Source organism: Centruroides vittatus, unplaced genomic scaffold, assembly GCF_030686945.1.
Source record: "Centruroides vittatus isolate TY-2023 unplaced genomic scaffold, ASM3068694v2 scaffold_752, whole genome shotgun sequence".
NCBI lineage: Eukaryota > Metazoa > Arthropoda > Arachnida > Scorpiones > Buthidae > Centruroides > Centruroides vittatus.
The window spans coordinates 204,426-225,782 of record NW_027122716.1 but is presented as its reverse complement, the minus strand read 5'-3'; the positions used below and the strand labels follow the sequence as shown (position 1 = coordinate 225,782).

The following is a 21,357-nucleotide window of genomic DNA, read 5'->3' as shown; positions in this document are numbered from 1 at the left end:
TAAATAATACTTTTTTCCTGTAGTTATGGCCCCGACCTTGGTCTCGTATAGCAGTAGGCATGGGTATAAATAATGCGCATCATGCAGGAAACACTTCACCAACACAATAATAATATAAATCCCATTAATCATATGCATTTATATATGAATTTTATTTATAATGAAACTGATAAAACAGCATTTGTTTATATAGAGCAGGTATTTTTAAACTATAAGTAAAAAGTTTACCTGTATTACTACTACTTTAAATGACAATACAGAATTTTTTCATATCAAAATCATTGCCAATATTTTTTAATAATTGATCCTGTTTCAATATAAAAACTTCAGTCAAAAACCATCCTTATTGATGTTTTACAACACACATTTTACATATTTTATGAACACGTAATGATAAATCTACATTGGCACTCGTAACATACTAGTCATCCATTCTTATTTAATTACTTCTACAAATAAAAGATTTTTTAACTGCTATCTTTTAGTGTTGAGTACTTATTTTATATTCAAATTATAATACTGATAATTATTCTAAACTCTTGGTTTAAATAAAATTATACAATCTTACCAGAATTGAATATTCTCTATCTACTTATTATAAGGTATGAAAAAATAATCTTAATATGATATTTTTTTTAAAAATGAAAAGCTAGTAAATAAATAAGCAAATATACATAGCAGTGAATGTACACGAATCATTGTCAAAATATATTTTCAATGACAAGGTATAAAACAAAAAATACAATCGAAACATTTTTACAGATCTAACACACCATCTTCCAGTGCAAATGCCATTTCGTCCAATGAACCAAAATTGACTTTTGATTCGTAATCTGGATATCTTTCGACCAAATTAGATTTGACGTTACATGGATTTGGTTTTCCTTCGTTTCTAGATTGTGCACCTAAGTTTAATTCTGTTGACGGAGTATGAAGATTGTTGTCTCTGCAGGATGAAGAGGACATATTTTCGTCAAATTCAAATGAAAAATCTGAAACATCCGTCAAATCGAGCTCGTCCCTGTAAAATAAATAAGTTTGATGAGAGAGGGATTCTAAAAATATGTATTTTTTTTTGAACTTTTATAAATTTTTTCACCATTTAAATAATAAATACTTACACATCAACTTCAGAAGGAGGATCCCATTTATGTAATTGTTTTCTCCAAAGACGAATTTGAGCATCCCACGATCTTCTACTGTAGCTAATAAATTTATTTGGTGTTCTTGGATGACTTTTTGTACGCTTAAATCTAATAAAAATAAATTTAATACATCAATGTCTTTTGTATTTACTTTTTAACTACCATAGTTAAATATAGAACTTCAGATTATAAATATTTTAAATATATGATCTTAAGATTTTGATATAAATGATAAAACTTTTATCAAAATTTTTCAAAAATGTTATGAAATGCAAATTCAGTTTGAAAGTCAGTAGATAATACTAATACACACTGTATAATTTCTTTATAATATCAAATGTAAAATATTAAAAAAATATATAACTGCAGAGAAGAAATTCCAGGAAAACAAAGGACTTCGTTTCTTCCACTAAGTCAATTAAATTATTGTATAACCAACTTTGTGTGCATTTAACATCTGTATATATTTGAAGTATAGCAAAGTTTATGTATATAAGGCAAGGCTTTTATCTGGTTATTTCAAAAAGTAGAAACGTTAGTAAAAAAGAATTTATTATGTAAGCCAATAAAGTTCAATTCATCTTTAATGCAAAATATCTTGTAAAGAGAGAGAGAGAGATTTGTTTCATTCAACTTCTCTATATTTTATTGTTGTTGTTCTGGATTGTGTTAACTCGCACAAAAGTTGGCCTGAACAATAAAAAAAATATATTCCTTTCACGTAAGCCAAGGACTTCTGAAACGAATAAATTTAGATTTCTATTAGCACAATTTATAAATCTAATTTATACTTGGTCTTTGAATCAGATTGAATCTACACAATAAATAATTTTCTGGTATATTTTAAACTTTTGATCCAAAACAAAAAAATTATCCACTAAACTTAACATAAATTTAAAATCACAATAATTAGTAGAATTTATTTTTTACACACAAATAGGTAACCGTAAAATATTAAGATCCACTAATTAACATGATTAAAAAGATGACATTTAGTACTATATATCTTTCAATATTAAGACTTACTGTCTTTCTCATGACCACATGAAACAATCAGCCAAGTACACAAATATAAGTCAAAACATGTGCCAAAGTCCTTCAATATTATCATTTAAAATATAAATCCAATTCATTAAGTAGCTAATGACTGAATAAGCAATAAATGATATATATATATATAATCCAAAGAAAATGTAATAAATATTCTCACATATGGAAGAAAAACAAAGATATTTGCATGACAACTCCCATAAATATTTTTATAATGATACATAAGTTGACTTATGAAGTAAATACAAAATACAGAATTATATAAAAATGGTTGAAGCTCCAATAGCCAGATATCACTTCTCTGTACCTGACACACATACATACATGCCCACTTAAACATCAATCCAGGGGCAAGAGAGATCTTTCCAGCATTGCACAAATGTACAAATGTGGTGCATGCATGTTCCAACACTAAAATAACTGTTACTTGAACATCCATCCAGAGACAAAAGATTAATTCATTTTAAAAAAATGCCACACTAATTATAAAATAGTACATTCGGTAAAATGAATCATTCAAAAGGAGCATATGACAATTGCATAGTATTTCAGCAGCAAAATGTAAATGTTTCAAACTAGACTAAATCACAAAAGCATTCTTGACAAATCATATTGTAACACACAATGCCGGTCTCTAAGTTCCAACATGATTCAGTCTGCCAGGTGACAGAATACAAAAGCAATGTCTTATACTCCTTATACTCACAAATAATTTTCTTTTAAATTAAACCTCACATTTTTGTATCAATTTCTGCATTAATGTTTTTATGATAAAGACATTAATGGCTAATTCACAGATAAAGACATTAAGGCTAATCCTGTTGACCTCAACCTGGTTTGGGTGCCATTCTAAGACCTGTTTTTTTTTTTTTTTTTGTTACATCCTCCCATTTATTCAAATGATTTTTAATAGCAGATGTTAGCATTGGTCCTTTTTCATCTTCCTCTTTTTCAGAAGAAAACAACCTTGCTAAGTTTCTTTGTGTTCTTTATTCAAGAGTTCTTGGAGTTATTCTGTTGTCAAATCACTTTTATGTTCCATTATAAACTCTTCAATGTAATCTTCATTCACATCCAATTTCAGATCTCTAGCAATTGTCACAATTTCATCCATAATTTCAGGGACATCATCTCAGTCTCCCTGAATGCAGAATGGACACAGCTTTTGTCAAGTTAAATTCAACTGTCATTGAATAACTTCTGACCACACCTTTTGAATGAGCTGAATAGAATATCAAATTTTTCTTTCCAAAACATTTTTAATGTCATCTTTGAGAACTGGCATACTTCAAAACACTGATGAAACAGTATACAAATCTATAGTTTCTTGAAACCCTCAGTAACATCCTGATCTATTGGCTGAATCAATGAAGTGGTGTTTGGAGGCATAAACTAAACTGTCAGCCGGGGAAAGTCTACCAGCAAATTATCTTCAAGGTCTTTTGGATGTCCTGGTGCAATGCCCAATAGCAACAGTGTTTTCAATGACAGATCATTGGTCTGAAGGTAATCCTTGATGCTTGAAGGACAAACTTTAAACAGCCATTGTTTGAGAAAAACCTGCATGATCCATGCCCTTTCATTTGATCTCCACATCACTGATAGTCTTTCTTAATAAAACTTACAAACCTTATTGCACTTTGCATGTGATTTGAAAACTATTTTGGAATGCATATGACTTCAATGCCCAAAGTCCTATGCATTCCAAAATAGAACACTACTAGCATCAGAAAGATTTTAGAACGTTCTACCCGAGTAAGGTCCTAGGAGTGGACCAAAAACGTTAATAACATAATAGTTTTCAAACCACATAAAAAACACAATAATGTTTAAGTTATATTTATAATTAACACTTTGTTTTTAGATTACTTTATAGTCTTTCTTTAATTATGGAATGTTTTTCTGAATGCTCTAGAGTTCTCAGAATGATAAACAAGAAGCGGGTTAAGCTTCATATCACCACTAGCGTTAGATTGCAAAAGTAATGTCAATCAATCTTTCATGATATGCCCAGGAATATTTTTCTCATCTTTTGTGATGTAGATACAGTTCAGCATGCACTTCCAAAATAAACCAGATTCATCAGAATTGAAAATTTGTGGACAATATCTTTTTTTTTTTTTTTGATGAATTCTTGAAATCTGAGACAGAACTTCTCAGCTTCTTCATTTGCACTAGCAGACTCACATGTTTAATGCCAGATCTCTTTCTAAACTTTGCAAACTATCCAGTGGTAGCCTTGAATTCTATCTCTTCATGTGATGAATGTGGAGTTTGTTTCTTCAGTTCTTCAAAAATTTCTCTAACCTTCTCTTGAATGATAGTTACATCTCTCTTCATTTCCCTTTCTTTTATCCAAACTGAAAGCAATCTCTGTATTTTTTTTAATGGATGGCACATTTTTGTTTCTCAGATTTTATTTTCATTACTCCTTTATCTGCTTGAGTCTTCTTGATTATATCTTTCTTCGCTCAGATTGTGACTGCTGTAGATCTGTTGAAGCCATACTGACTAGCAAAATCAGACATTATCTGCCCACTCTCTACCTTGGTGATTATCTCTTCCTTAGTTTCTATGGTTCTTGACACTCCACTTTTTTTAGGCCCCGTAATATCATCAGTTTTTTGAATAAAAAGTTCAAAAATAGCACTTACAAGGTTATGCATACAACTGTTAAAGTCTCATTCCATAAACCATTCATAGATGCCAGTAAAATACAGTTGTACAAATCTTAAAAACAGTGTCACTTCTTCTTGTGTTTGTTCTATGAGGTGCCCATTAACCGAACATGTGTTTATTGTCTGCACATAAAAATCTTTCACAAAAGTGTTCGTTGTCCGATTTGTTGGCAGTCAAAACAGTTTGTTAACCGATCACCCACTGTAATTTCAATAATATCATAATTACAGATTGAACTGGGCTGATGGTATAAAGCAGTGATTCTCAAAGTGGGGGTTGTTAAAAATATTTGGGGGGGTCATTGAAAAATTGATGCCAGATCAATTTTTTTCAAATATTTTATAAATTTACTATGGATTCATGTCTAGAAATAACAGAAATAAAAAATATATAAAATAATTTTTACTTAAATAAATTGCACATATAAATAATAAAAACAATATAAATATTCATAAATTTGTGTGTTATTGGGGAATCCCCCAAGTTCCACTCTCCGTCTAAACTATGATAGAACAGCATTGCATCTGTAGGCAAGTCGAGTTAAAAATACAGTAGTGTGTCGTTTATCTGAAAACCGATCAACCGAAAGCGTTTCAGTCGGCAAATTCGAATTTCTGCTAGTGCTGTGGCACTGCAATATTTGACTGTGTCTTAGGATACTCCGATATTATTTTAGTTAATATGTGTTTTTAGCTGGCAGCACTGGCGCGACCATGAGAGGGTACTTAAGGACGCGCCAGTGTTTGAATGAGAGTTTGCCCACCGGTGGCTGAGTGGACTCCGTCTCCACTCATAACGGCAGTGACCAGACTCTAAACACTGGAGTTCAATCGGGGGGTTCGCGCCTCACTCGGACGAGCTGGCAGCAGGAGTTTTTTCCGGGTTTTCCTCCTTGCCAATGATGCCTGAATAGGGGCCAGCTTTCCCCCCAAGTCCTCCCGGAATGCATTCTATCTCCCCTTCTCGCAGTGGCCATCTCCTATAAGGCCGGCTTTGGTCGTGTCGCAACCTCTCCTCTGTCTTCCTGGACTGGCAGTCTTCTATAAGGCTGACTGTTTGATCGCCGAGCAATCATCTCCTGTTTCTTCAAGGAGTATAAAGCCACATATGAGCTAGAAACTCCTCTACCAGTGACCAGTGAATGAGAGTTTTTTCCCATCGTGAGTGGTAAGTTTTGTTCGTTTTTCTGAGGATTGTGTTGTGCTGAATCGGAACATTTTGAAACTAGATTAACTTCCGAAATATAATGTTTTTTGTTTTTATATTTTTCAATATATTTATTTTGTTTGTGAAAAATAAAGAAATAATTTAAAAAAAATTTTTGTTAGTCTTAACATTGACAAAAATTCAATGCAAAGCGACATGCAACGGAGAGAAATTTCAACATGGAATAGATTAATTAAACAAAAGAAATTAACTCCTCCTGAATTTAAATTAACCCCCTCCCTCCGGGATGTTTTTCTACACGTACTCATTCTTCAAGGGTCCTTTGAAATTTTTAAGTGCAAAAGGGGGGTCACGGACCAAAAAGTTTGAGAAACACTGGTATAAAGCAATGTAACACACAAATCGTCTGCCAAGGAGTTGTGCCACCTGCGAGGACTTTTATAGAAAATTGTCCCCTATTTAGGTGTTAGATACATCTAGAAAATATAGAAAACTCCACATGGACTGGTGAGGTGAAAACCCACGACCAATTACCAACGTTCAATGATTTTATCCACTCAACCACTGGTCAGCTCATATCAATTATGAAAACAATAATTTCTTTTATGTACATTCTTTAAGTCTCAAGTAAATTTTTTTTAAAATTATCTACAGAAATTATCTGATATAGAAGAAAATATATATAAGATTTTACTTTAAATGAAAATTTTCATTTGCTATTTTTTCTTTTCAACAAGTCAACAAAAATCAATTTAAATTATAGATCATCATCTCTCACTTTTTGGCATAAATATTCTCACCAAAATCTATAGCTTTACAAAATTCAAAAGCTTTCTGACAAATGATTTACATCACAACACTGTATGAACAAGAGCATTTAATTATTAATGTTATAAACACACAATCTAATTGAAATTTTGATATTTTAAGCTAAGAAAAACATTAAATGGTTAATTAAGTACTGTCTTTAATAATAGTTGTGCCCCAGGTTGTGGAGATGAATAGTATTTCACACCGGACATTGTTCGGTATGCTTAATTGTCGTAGTGCATTTATGATGTCTCTGACGTATAAAGTCATGGAGATGTATTGAAGAAACTTGAGAGGATTGTAACGTTGTTTATGACGTAACTTTAATTTGTAAAACTTGTGTATGTATAGGTATGTTTTAAATCAAAATATTTCTTATATAAATTTTAAAAAATTGTATTTTTTATATGTGTTATAATTTAGTTATCTGAAGAGGGGCTTGGGAGCCCGAAACGTGTACAATTTCACACATATCAACTGAATAAAAGATGAGAAAACCCACCAAGTGTCTTAATTTATAGCACTTTATTGTGTTTGAAGCAACAAAGTTTAAAGCATGGTTTCAGATTATCAAAAAAAAAAAAAAAAAAACCCATTAAAATTTAAATTTTCTTACTTGGGAATGGCTTTTAAATATTTCTGATATCCAATAGTATTTTTACCAAAGTCAATTTGCTTTTGTCTTCGACGAAGAACTTTTGGATCATTTTCATATCCTGTCTCGCCTCGATAACTAAAAAAGATAAAAATAATAATAATAAAATCCTATAAATAATACAGTAAATATGTTATGGACAAAGTGATTAATCGGGCATTATGAATAATGCCCGATTAATCACTTTGTCCATAACTTATACATCCAAATTTATATATTTAGTAATATTTCTAACTAACTTACTCATTTCCAGATTCGGCAGGTCTTTTACGAGGATTAGGAACTGCAAAAGTCTTTTTATTTGGGGTACTAAAAAACAACTTTAATTATTATATTTGAAAAATATTTTAAATTATTTAATTTTAATAAATACATAATATTCTTACAAACTTTTACAAATTATTTTAAAGTATCATTTCTGTCTTACCTAGTTAAAAAATTATTAGATAACTTTTCGATTTGTTCACGTAATTTTTTTTCTTCCTCTTCTTCAACAATATCACCCCAGCTTTTCTGAGTTGATGAGCCACTTCCATCTTTTGATCTTGGTGATACACTATTTGGAAATTATCCATTTTTAACAAAAAATTAAATTAACAAAATTTTTAAATTTAATATATTAAGAAAACAAGTGGTTTACTATTACAGAACAAAGAGTAAATTGAATTACAGTAATGGCAATAGTAATTACATCATCTACGGTACATATCCAAATATCTAGAATAGTTGATATGTCTTTCAATATATTGAATCAGATCATTGATGAATTGGCAGCCTCACCATCCCAGTATGCAATTGGATGAAACTACAGACATCTTTCAATGTATCCAGCTCCTTGTTTTTGTTCACTATGTGCATGCTGACTTCATCAAAAAAGAATTCTTATTTTGCTAGCCTCTTTCGGAAACTACAAAAGCCGTCAACATTTTCAAAATGGTAAAAAGTATTTTTACAAACAAAACTTTAACTGGAAAGAAAAAAATCATTCTCTTTGCACTGATGGAACTCCCATAATGTTTCCAAGTGTTTGCAGATATCTCTTTTGAAAAAACTGACAGAGAATTTTGTATTTCAACACCATCTTGGCAAAGCACTTCCTGCAACATTGGAAAGTTTGCATGAATGTCTTGAGCAGCTTCTTTTTTCACTTTAGCAGCAAAACCAGATGTATTACCTAGCATTGCAGGAGCTCCATCAGTGTGAAGAGAATGAAGGTTTCCTTTCCAGTTAAAGTTTCGTTTATAAAAAAACTTTTTACCATTTCAAAAATATCGACGACTTTCGTAGTTCCCAAAAGAGGCTAGCAAAATAAGAATTCTTCTTTGATGAAGTCAGCATGCACATAGCAAACAAAAACAAGAACTGGATACACATTGAAAGATGTAATTTCATCTGATTGCATACTTAAGGGGAATTCATCGATGATCTGATTCAATATATTGAAAGACAGATCAACTATTATAGAATATATAACATCATTTCACAAAGAAACAGCTTCCAGTTTTTTCCTATGCTCCAGTCCACATATCTTTACTAAAGTTTCTCCAATAGTATGGGATATTTTTTACATAAAAAAATCTGATCTTTAGATGCATTTTAAGGATGGACAGACGTGAGATGGACTTTCAGTTTTGCTGGGTTCATACTTCCGCTTGCAAGACCCTTTCTGCACAAAACACACTGAGGTTTTTGAGTCCTGCCACGTTCTTTAATGCAAGTGAAACCAAACAATAAATAGTTTTCCTCATATTGCCTTTTCTTCAACATTTCAACCTAAATTGTGTCTAAAAATATGAAATAAAAGATCTACAATAAAATATAAGGTTTAATTGACAATTTTTAAAACTCAATATTTTGTAGGGTTTTTAAGTAAATTGTTTTGCAAAGAAACTGATCAGGAAAATGGTATGTGATTGCTATGGCAACCACTTGGGCAACCGTGCGACATCACATTTTACTTATCTCTGGAGCTGACAGCATGTGTTGTTTTGGCACGTTCTGCAGATCATGGAGATCCGTTATCTTCAGCTTAGCTGCGAGAAAAAATTTAACTGTTATGCTTATTATATGAATACTCTGAGAATGAAAGAAACAATGAGGGAATAACCATATAAATCAGCAGACACAGTCCAAATTTTATCCAGTTATTTTCTCGGGAGCTATCCATTGAATTGGCATATTTTTGATGGTTTGGCCACTACTTAATCACTGCTGCATGATTTGGGATCAGCACGAGACGAGTTTGATTTCCAAATTAGAAAGAGTACAGCATAAAGCAGCTCGCTTTGTTCAAGGAAACTATAGGTTTGATAGCAGTGTGTCAGAAATCATTAAAACTCTCAGTTTGGAACTAGCTCAAGGGAAGCAGATGTGAATATAGGAAAAACTTGTTAAGAAATTCGATCACAGTGACTTAAATGAAGTGCATGATATAATCCCCATTCTCAAGATGGCAGAGCAGTCAAGGTGGAAGCCTACGACTCCTGAGATCCAGGATCCCAAACTCCAGGAATTTTTTGTGTGGTGGTCTATCTGGATATGTTGAGCACCTTTCTTCACCACCTGGCCAAACCCATAATGGGCTTTCTAAAAGAGGCCTTCTTAGTGCCCACAAGGCAAAGAGTTTAAAAAAATCCCCATTTACAACAAATGTGAATTTTGCAGCCAGATGACTTAACAATATCTCAAAATAATAGCAAGAACAGATAGTTACTTTTGGTCACTGTTTCCAGAAAGCATAAAAAAAAAAAAATAAGTATAAATTAGTTAATTATTTTAGCAGCCTGGTGTGCACACCCCAAATTGGTGACTTGCAGGATATACATGTAAATGTAAATCGTGCATTTGGTAATGCATTGCTATCCTCTGGCTTAAATTCTCTCTCTCTTTAGAGAGCAATGTTGTGTCCTTTCCTGTACCTCCTTCAGACATTTTTAGGAGATGAGAAATGAACAATAAAGAGGATTAATTATTATAATGAACCGTGAACTTACGAATGACTTTCACTTGTGCAGTCTTTTATGTAGCAACAGTTAAATCTCTTATATAAAAGCTATAAAAGCTGAAAATAACTGATATCTGTGATCTGGGAAATCAGTTAAAAAAGCATGTTGACTCATTAGACCTGTTTTACGTTCCCGGTTTATATATGAAGCCAGCTTGTATATTCATATTAAAACTGGCCTGAAGTTAAAAAATTTAATTTCAACAAGTTTTATATAACTTTAACAATGAAACCGACTCATTTCAGTTATTTCTTAACAAACAATTGTAGATGAAGAAAAATTCAAGGCAATCACAGGTCAAATAAAATGAGAATGCTCAACCTCAATGTTCGGCAGCTGAATAACTATCAGGCGCCGAGTTTCCAGATATGTTGCAGGATAGTCTGTAAACTACAGAACTGTAATCATGTGAGATCTAGCAGATTGTCTAATAATTACCATAATTCCAAGATGTTCCAGGGATTAATTTTGAAGTTTCCTGTGTGCTCCCATGTAAGAAGTATTTCTAATGATTCTACTTACCAAATTTTTAACAATTTTAAATCTTGTTACTTTCAAATAAGTAACCAAGCTTTTTATTCCCATTTAAAATCATATTTCTGCTTGTAACTCACATATCATTTTTGTTTGTGACTGTCCAGAAGACCACATCTAATTAATTCGAGATAGTCCTGATCCTGAGTCCTGTTATTTTTTTCTCCAGCATTTTGCCAATTGCTATAATTGTTTTATCTCTCATTTTTCCATTATTATTGAAACAGCTTTTATCCTTGGCCAATAGAAGACTTCATATATTATAGCTATTCCTAATCATAGCTCTTACAAATCTACTGTACATCATAATGAAAATATTTGAATTTTGCTTGTTATATTTTTCTCTTTGCTCAAGTTTGTCTTTCTCTTTACTAATACTGTAGTCTAAGCCAGAGATTCTTAACCACTAGTATAACCTACTACTCAACGTGCAAAAATTTATTACAATTTTCTGCTATTTTTGAAAATTTCAAAGCTAAAAAACCATCTTTTGCTGTTTATATTGACATCAAGCAGGCCTTTGACTCAGTGTTGCTCTCAAGATTGCTTGACATTTTAAGGGTTTAAGGACTTATTTTGATATTCACCCTTCAATTATCTCTTTGCTGAATAATTATTTTTTTATTACATACATTTGCAATTCATTTGGGTGATTTTTACCATTTATCTTTTTGCTCCAGTTTGCAGTAATTCTCAGGGTTCAACATTTAGCTTATTTTTTTAAATTCTTAAATTGATTTTATTAATATTAGTCTTACTCTTAATTCTTATATTTTATTGCATGTGAAAAATCTGAAATTAATATGGATCCTGTATTTCTTTAGTTAGATTAATCTACATTGACTTCAATTCCTAAAACTTTTAATCTAACTACACTGTCCAGTCACTACACCTGTCAAAAGCCAGAATAACCACCTTTTGCAGCACAGACTGCTGCCAGACGTGCAGGAAGAAAGTCAATAAGGTTCTGAAAGGTACTCGCAGGGATGTAGAGCCATGCCGACCATAATGCTCCCTCCTCCAGCTTGGACCCTTGCGGCAATTGTTGCAGGGTGTTTACTTTCAGATGCCTCATGCCATATACGGCAACGTTCATCTGTCCGATGGAGCATAAAACGTGATTCATCGGAAAAAGCCACCTGTTATCACTCAGTGGACGTCCAGTTGCCATACTGGCATGCAAATTCCAGCCTTCGTCGCCAATGAACAGGAGTCAGCATAAGTGCTTTAACCAGGCGTCTGCTGTGAGGCCCATACGCAGCAACGTTTGCTGAACTGTGACATTGAGGAGACACTTTTGGCAGCTCCTTGGTTCATCTGGGTGGTCAGTTGGTCAACAGTTGCATGTTTATTTGCCCGAACACATCTCCATAGCCGTCGTTCACCTCTGCCGTCTATGGCCAACGGTGCACCACATTTGCCATGTCACTGATTTTGGATAGTGCCATTTTTCCATGTACAATGTGGACAGTTTACAAAATTAGCCGTTTTGGAAATGCTTCCACCCTTGGCCCAGGAGCCAAGGATGTTGGATAAATCGCGTTGTACATCCATTATGCGAATGATTGCAATGTGTTTCGCTTACCTCAGATACCCTCCACTGCAATGTGTTGCTACCTGCCACCTGTGATTAGTTATTTCATGTTGATGTCGACAGTAAAGGGTGGTCACATTAATATCATTGGACTGTGTATTAATCTCCACATAACTATTTTGACTCCCTTTATTATTAAAGATCATCCAAGTAAACAAATTGACAGTGTTAACAATTTTGGAGTCTTATTTTATCAATGTCAAACTTTTCATCTTCACATCAATTATATTATTAAAAGTTTAGCTATTTGAAGAGAATCACTGTTGTAGTATTCCCTCATGTAATGTCCTTCAAGCTATTTTTTTCCTCAACTTTGTCAATTATTGGTAAACAATAGTTTACCAATATGGACATCTGCAACTTCTAGTCTCCTTCAAAAAGGTTAATACTGAACTTTATTAAAGAGGAAGTAAATTTTACAAATTCTACAATTTGCTTTTCATATATTATGAAATTGTTAGATCAGTGGTCCCCAACCCTATGCCCGCCAATCGTTTTACGTGTGCCCGCCACTGTGCGACCACGATAAAAATAAAAATATTTCGGTTTTCGATAAAATGCTATGTAAAAGTTTTTTCACTTTGAATGATTAACCATTCAAAAGTAGAAATGGCGTCCAACACAGATGAAAGCACAAAGCGAAATGCGACCGATCTCTTTTTCCCCTCCGCCAAATCTGCACCAGTTTCCCATACCTGAAATGAAGTAAATCGGTCCGTTCTGAATACCATAAAATCAAAGTAGGGAAACGTGTAGGGCCCGTAACTTGGAGTGACCTAGAAATTTCAGCAGTCGTTAACTAAAAAAAAAAAAAAAAAAAAAAAAGGTCAACAGCCATCCGCATGTCAGAAGTAATCTCCGCCACGATATCTCTCGCACCATCTAGAAATATTCCTGGGTGACACCACGATATCCGCACCGGGTGTCACCCATGCTAAATGTCACATTATATAAGATTTGTTTAGAAGCAACTTATTTAAATGGGGCCCCAATTTAAATTTTGTCTAGGGCCCGCTAGAGGCTTAATCCGGCACTGTTAACTATGTCCAAATATAAATTCACCTTGAAAAAATAAATGGTGCCCATCCTCCATCCGGTATTCTAGAATGTGCTCTTAGGTACAAAAAGGTTGGGGACCCCTGTGTTAGATCCAGTCTAGGAGCACATACTTTATCTCATTACATTGAATAATTTGGTAGGATTTTGTTCTATAATTTTAATGATCTCTTGGTTTCCCAATAATCTATTCTTAAGAGTTCCTCCTCAGAAATAAAAAATAATAATTCAGGCTTTTCCACTCCTTTTATATTTAATGTATTAGGATAATTTTTTCCCCAGGTGTTCAGAACATGTTTACTGTTAAACATCTTTTCTACTGCAATTTTCATTATTTTAAGCACCATTGTAAACTTTTGGCCTATGATATCCACATTTGAGCTCTGAATGACACAATTAGGACCCTATCAGAGCTCTAGACCAGGGGTGGCCAACTTTTGTGCACATAAGATCTACTTTTTATCGTAAAAATGTGTCGCGATCGACTTGTTGTCATAGGCATAGTCTAAGTGGGGAGGGGGAAGTGCGAAATACATACTATGTTTATACACTGTTTCAGTACAAAGTGCACTCACTGCTTATGAGTCGAGTCATAACTGCATGCATACAGTTGCGTTCGGTTACAAATATAATACATTAAGTCAAGACATGGCTAGCGATCGACCAGTCGATCGCGATCAACTTGTTGGCCACCCCTGCTCTAGACCATGCCCCACAGGATTAAAAGTCAAAGGGTCCAACAGTCTACATGCAACCTTTTGCAAGATAAATAGCTTCCCAAAATCAGCTTATCTTGAATTTTGGAAACCCTCAATAATGCAGTAAAATTTAAAAGTAAAAATTTTGGAACCATTTCTCAAAACCATGCTAAAAATAGACTGTTTTTGACCTTCCTAGTGATGGCTAAAAGCTCACAAAACATGAAAATCACACTCTTTTACCAACAATGGGGAACAATTAAAGTAACACTACACAGTTTGCTAAGTCTATCACATGTTTAACAGTTTATAAGTAGTCAGATATTCTAACGATATTTACAGGTAAAGAATACAAAACACCCAATTATTACAGAGGTGAACTATTTAAGCAAAATTTCACAGACTGTTCATGGACTACATAAGTAAGCTTGGAATAGCCCACTTGACTGTCATGGAATAATTGATGTTATATAGTTGGGGATGGGGTTGCTTGCCCCACCCATAACGAAATGCAAATGATAACAAGCACCGAAGAGCATGACTACTCGTGGAGCAGACGTCAAGACAAGCAACATCAAGCCTTAACCAACACGGAGAGCAGATAGTAGACCACTGCCGAAAACTTCAAAGGAGAATATCTCATGAAGGGTCACACGTAGAGATGTGGTTCCTTTGACTTTTTTTGTTCATATGAGTATGCCCTACAGTTCTGTTAACGTCCCAAACGTATCATTCGGAGCTTAAATTGGGTCCTGATTAGGATTCATTAAAAGTAAATTATTATTAAAATAAACAAAGCATTCTTAATGAATTATCAATCTTGAGTATCCTCTCAAACTCTCATTTCAATTATGAAAATTTAAAGTTTTAAGAAATTATTAAAAGTAAAGGTATACCAAAGTAAACATCATTTTCAAAAACAAAGAAATCAATCAGCAATATTCCAGAATAAAATGTAATGGTTACTAAAAGAAAATTACTTACAATTCATTTCGCTCACATAAAACCGATCTGTGAGGCATTTTCAATAAAACGTTTAAAATTGAATACTTAAAAATTAGTTAAAAATTTCGTAAACTGCACGTCTTCTATCTCACAACCAACACAAGCAACGGACAATTCGAACAGAAGCAATTTTCCGCCAAAACCTACAAAACCGAAACACGTCATACATAATTAAGTTCATATAAATTATAATTTAAAAAATGTTTAAATATTAAAATAAACTAAATTATTACGTTATGTAAAAAGAAAAGAAAGAATTTTGTAATTAAATTCAAAACTATTTTAAATTTAAATTTTTTGTGCACTCACAAGTCAGTAGAAGAGCGTATTCATATTGCTCTCGTGTACTGTACTAGACAGGATGAAGGAAATTAATAGAATCAAAGAAGCAGCTTCAAACTTGGGATATAAAAAGAGTACAATAGAAGGATTAGAAGATATGAAGGAGGCAAAAAATAAGAACCCAAACAAATCAGTTTAAAATCGTCAAGTTCACTTATAATAGCGAGGTTGCGGCCGAAGTTTACATCGACGTTCCAAACGCCATTGTCAAACTTCTAGGCCAGCGTTTCTCAATCTGGGAGTCGCGACCCCGAAGGAGGTCGCGGTGATATTAAAGGGGAGATCGCAAAACAATAATGAAATCGGATAAAGTTAGATAACCTAAATAAATAGGACTTAACAATTGGAGGGCTTATCACACCAAGGCTGACAGAAAGAAGGACTAGATCTTTAATTAAAAAGTTAGTCTTTAATAATCATATTCAAATGTAGGTAAATATGCATTTCGGGTACAGGACCCCTCATCAGCTTACAAACACGTGGCACAAACATAATGATTACAACACCAATAGTTAACCAATACGAAGTGTTATCTAATATATACAGTGCACTGTATTTAGTTACAGTATTTAATGTAACCCATATACTACAGAACTATAACAATCAAGCAGTCCAATGGCGTGCCGTCATTGGAAGAGGTGGAAGCTGCGCTTCCACCTTCCAATGGCCTTCCCTTGTACTTTCTAAAATATAAATTTTCATATTTTAACGTACTTTAAATTAATTAAAATTAATATTTTATTTATAACTGCATTATGTATCTTATTACAAATTTCTATACTACATGTGAAAAAAACGATAAGATTGCTATTGTATCAATATATTCGAATATCAGCGGAATGGAAGCGCTTACGAGACAGCATCCACGGCGAAAATAACTGAATGGTGTAAAGGAGCCAGAGGGCATTGGCGCATGCGCTTTACAGAACACCAACCTCAGCCGGTTTAGCTGGTGGAAGCTACACACGTGTAACGCTTCCAACGATTCTATCCTTCAGCCACTGGGTAGGGAACTATCGGACTAAGTCAATTGTTTAAGATTTAAAAAGAAAAGAGTATTCAATGTTATTTTTTTGCAAAGTTATATTTGATTATAATTTTCTTTTAATTATATTGTAATTATATTGACAGATTTCAGACATAAAATCTTTAGAATTTTTATCACTTTCAGATGTTAATAATTTTAATATTACGAAAAACAATTTTTCCAAGCGTGTTTTAATTCTTTAAATTAAGTAAATTTTATGGGAAATTTTTTGATTTATCTAAATTACGTAGCGAATCGCAATACAGTAGAGCGTCGTTAATTGGAACGTCGGTAATTGAAATGACCGGAAATTGGAACGATTTTCAGTCGGACTGTGTCGTGCTGAATCGAACGTTTTGGATACTAGATTTACTTCTAAAGTATAATTTTCATGTTTTTTATATTCTTCAATATATTTATTTTGTTTGTACAAAATGCAGAAATAATTTTTAACGATACGATAGCCTCGATGATTATTATAAAAATTTTCGTTAGGCTTAAAATCGACGAAAATTCAACACGAAGCGACACGCAACGGAGAAAAATTCAACAGGAAGCGATACGCAACGGAGAAAAATTTGAACATCGGACAGGTTAATGTATTTTTTCGTACAAAGTCGGAAACTGGAACAAATGACTAATTGGAACGACCCCAGTCCCTAATTGACGCCAATTTTCGACGCTCTACTGTATTTATATTCGTGTCCGGACTATAGGCCTATTGACAACTCTTAAACATAAAACATATTGTAATTAAAAGCTCTTTTTCTATCGAAAGCAACGCTAGCGACAATTTTTCCTCCGACCGAGTGAGTATTTCTGGCCAATGTATGAATTTGCTTCGTGGTCGGAAAACTGCGCTCAACAGACCCACTGGTAGATGGTACCGTAAAAATTAATGATATTAAATCATATAATTCTTTTAGTCAGCGCCGAATCCAATAGGTGCGAGGCCCGATTGAATTTTTTTTTGCGGGGCCCCTCAAACTTTAAATAACAAAATTAATTAACAGTTAATTTACATATTGAAATATGCTGTTTTATTTTTTAATAATAATATACCTAGATATTTATTTTTGTAACATGCACTATTTTTAAATATATAAATTTTGATGTGATGCGAGGCCCCTTCAAGCGCGGGGCCCGATTGGTACCAATCGCTCCAATCGCCTCAAATCCGGCCCTGCTTTTAGTACGTCTTTGTTCGGATCGACATTAAATACGTCGATGAAGTCGACGACCAGCGACTTTTATGATAAAGTAATTAACGACTTTGCGGAAAAAATCGCCGAATAGAATTAGTTTATAAAAAATTAAAAAAACAAGTTTTTCTATCATTGTCTGTATCGTATCAATTTGTATTATGTATGTATTATTTGTATTTTAGAAGTAAAATACATAAATTGTTTATTTTTGTCATTTCCAGTATTTGTTTAAAACTTTTATGGAAATGTCATGTACCGGACAAGTCTGACCCGTCACGAAAGACGCGAAAAAACGGTTAATTTAGAGAAAAATTTATTAGTTTAAAAAAACATAGGTAAAAGTCGTTTGTAATTGGACACCCATTGTTTATATCAAACAGCTAGGCAGAAACCATAAATCGTGAAAGATCGAATTCGTCTTCTATTTTGACTTTTCTCCCGCTCCAGGTAAGTCTCGTAACGTTTAGTAACCAGGGACCAACCACTCGGGAAGCGTGATTGAGGGAGAACGACCAATCAAATGGAAGAAAGAAAGAGCGAAGATTGGTATAATCTCCGACAATCCAGGACACCTGGCACTCGGTTAACGTTCCGAATAACCAAAACGCCGTGTGTCAACGTGCAAAAAAAAAGAAAAAAAAATACAATTTCTCGTCTATTGTGCCAACCTGTAACCCGTGCCACTTCGGACTTAAACCGTGTCCCGACGCCAACAGAGGAAGTCTCCCCCTGCCCTACAAATTTCTCAATGCCACTGTCCCGGGTCCACCTTCGATCGACCGTCGAAGAACCATATCGACGCCCAGGATGTCCGAACGGCTAAAGCAAACTATTTTGTACATAGTATATGTTTATTTAATGTTTCTTTTTTGTCGGTTTATGTCAGATACGTCTCTTCCGCTACCACGCACGTACGAATGGACCCTAGGCCATCACTGACGCGCAATTAACTGATTGCCCCTGGAAGTCGGCTTCTTACAGAAACACAGCTTCCCTGTCATCAAATGTCACGGCACGCCACTGCAATCAGGCATAAATTTTAATACAATGACAATGAAATATATATTATCATTTGGGACCAGTAAATGCCTTATTTTCTCCCACATTTTTCAAATTCTGGTAGACGGTTCAACTATTAATAATAAATATTGTTTAATTATATTGTGGGAACGCCGAGAGGTAGGACGGAGTCGTACCTCCTTTTTGTCGGCGAACAGGTCGGCAAGACCCACCCCACTGTCAAGGATGGCTAAATTTTTATGATATCCCGACTTGTCGGGATTGGGTAATTAATTGTCAGGTCGAGTGGAGGAAGTGTGTGGGTTCGTCGATAAGTTTACGGCGATATTCGAATAAACGGACCCAGGATGAAAACACATGACGATTTATTTAGACGGACAAACAAAATACAGAAATCTAACGCGTCCCGTCCCTAATCGCGAGGAGAGAGAGTTTACACATGTTGGGAGATCATACCTCGTCTTCTGATATCTCGGTTGGAATCGAAGGTGAAATCGTCTCGGATCTCCGGTCGGGGCGGCTCGTCGTCGGCGGGCTTCGGTGGCTTCGGGGGTTCGACCCTCTATTCTCGGGACTGATCCTACGGGTCGGGCGTCTGATGCGTACCTTCAGCGACCCCGTTCTTAGATATCTACCCCCTTTATATACTCCAGGTCTAGTCGCGACGGTGGGTGATGAGTCGATCTCCGTGACTCAGAGGTCGGATCCGGAAAGGAGGGAAGCGTGTTTGACGGCGGAAGGCTGCACATCCTTTGAATCTTGATCGCTATCTCCCGAGGGGGTTTGAACAATAAAATTTGAAAATCGGACTGGCCGGTTTAACCCGGTCGTCACAATATTAAAAACATAACGGGAGGAAAACAAACAAAGAACTTACTATTATTGATATAAGCTTAGAAACCAATTATATCAATAATAGTAAGTTCTTTGTTTGTTTTCCTCCCGTTATGTTTTTAATATAATTAAACAATATTTATTATTAATAGTTGAACCGTCTACCAGAATTTGAAAAATGTGGGAGAAAATGTAGTTTTTGCATTCGGAAACAAAAACAATTTAAAATATGAATTTATTTTTCAAAATGTTAATATTTTCAATTATATTTATTGTAATTTATTTATGTATATGTTGTATTTAAGTAATTTTATTTTAAAAACCGCGTAATTAGAAAAACAATTGAATTGAAACAATGCTCTAGAAATAAATACGAAGTAACAAAGAATTCTAACGTTTGTTAGAATTCTTTTATTGTGGAAAATTCATCTTCCACTTTCAACGTCCACTATAACATTTTCTTATTACGTGTTCCTCATTTTAAATATTAAAAGTTTAAGATGCGCGATCCTTCATAACGAAAAGATAGGCGTAAATCCAATTTTTGATAATGGCAAGAGTTATTATTAATGCGAAATCTTTTCCTTTTCAGGTTTCGAGTAATCCAAAAGGGAAGTATTTGCCCATAATTAGCGCATTGCTGCTTGATTACTTATGATTTCAGGTACGGATTTTCAGGTAGCGCGTTGCTCCTATGATGCATCATTCTAATGTGTAATTATAATTTTAGACAAAGTTTCGAATCCATTATCGGCATTTGTGTTATGGAAATGGCGCGATTCCAGTTTTTCCCGTAATGTGGATGCTGCCTAGTCATTACGGGATTTCTGAACGAACAAAAAACCCACGGAGTAGGGTGAGACCTTGACGATGGTACCGTGGCTTCAAATGGAATTTATTTTCTGTCACTAACTTCACCCGGCAAAAGGAATGAGAAATATTACTAAAATGTAGCTTTTTTTCACGTATATTCTTTGGGTCGAGTGAATAAAACAACTAAACGCTGGTATTTGGTCGTGGGTTTGCGCCGGGACAACGGGCTGGCCACGTACTGTACGTTTTCTGGGCTTTCATCACGTATCCTATATCCAAATTTTAAACTCGCCAAAATTATATTCTTGTACAGTACCGTTTAACATGTTTTTACATGTATTATAAAATTTGATAAAGAATCGCTAAAGGAAATTTTGGGTGCAGCCTGTTTTCGACGTAGAAATATCAAATTTAGGGGTCCGAAATATGATATGTGTAAATTTAATTCACACAAATCTTCCCACACCACATCTCAACACATCTGTTAAAAATATGCAAATATTTTTGACATGAAATATTTATTGTCCACTTCTGCATAATATAATCTAGGCAGAATTGCATATACAAGAACATAATCCGAGTTTTTTTTAGTCTTAAATTATTGTGTGTGGCAGGCATAAATGAGGTGTTTCTACAAACCTATTACAAGTACGATCAGGCACACAATGGGGGAATTGTGAGATGTCCGGGTTTACTCCCTCCAGAAAATTATGAACGT

At 34.1% G+C, this 21,357-nt stretch overlaps 1 protein-coding gene across 1 annotated transcript; it reads right to left on the bottom strand.

Moving 5' to 3' along the window:
• Positions 1 to 681: 681 nt before the first annotated feature.
• Positions 682 to 15,538, bottom strand: LOC136989731 (histone RNA hairpin-binding protein-like). Its single transcript, XM_067287979.1, has 6 exons — positions 15,378 to 15,538; positions 7,934 to 8,062; positions 7,750 to 7,815; positions 7,468 to 7,584; positions 1,122 to 1,253; positions 682 to 1,021 (listed from the first exon to the last, which is right to left on the bottom strand). The coding sequence occupies exons 1-6, from the start codon at positions 15,413 to 15,415 to the stop codon at positions 757 to 759; spliced, it is 747 nt and encodes a 248-aa protein (XP_067144080.1). The 5' UTR covers positions 15,416 to 15,538; the 3' UTR covers positions 682 to 756.
• Between the last annotated feature and the right edge of the window lie 5,819 nt (positions 15,539 to 21,357).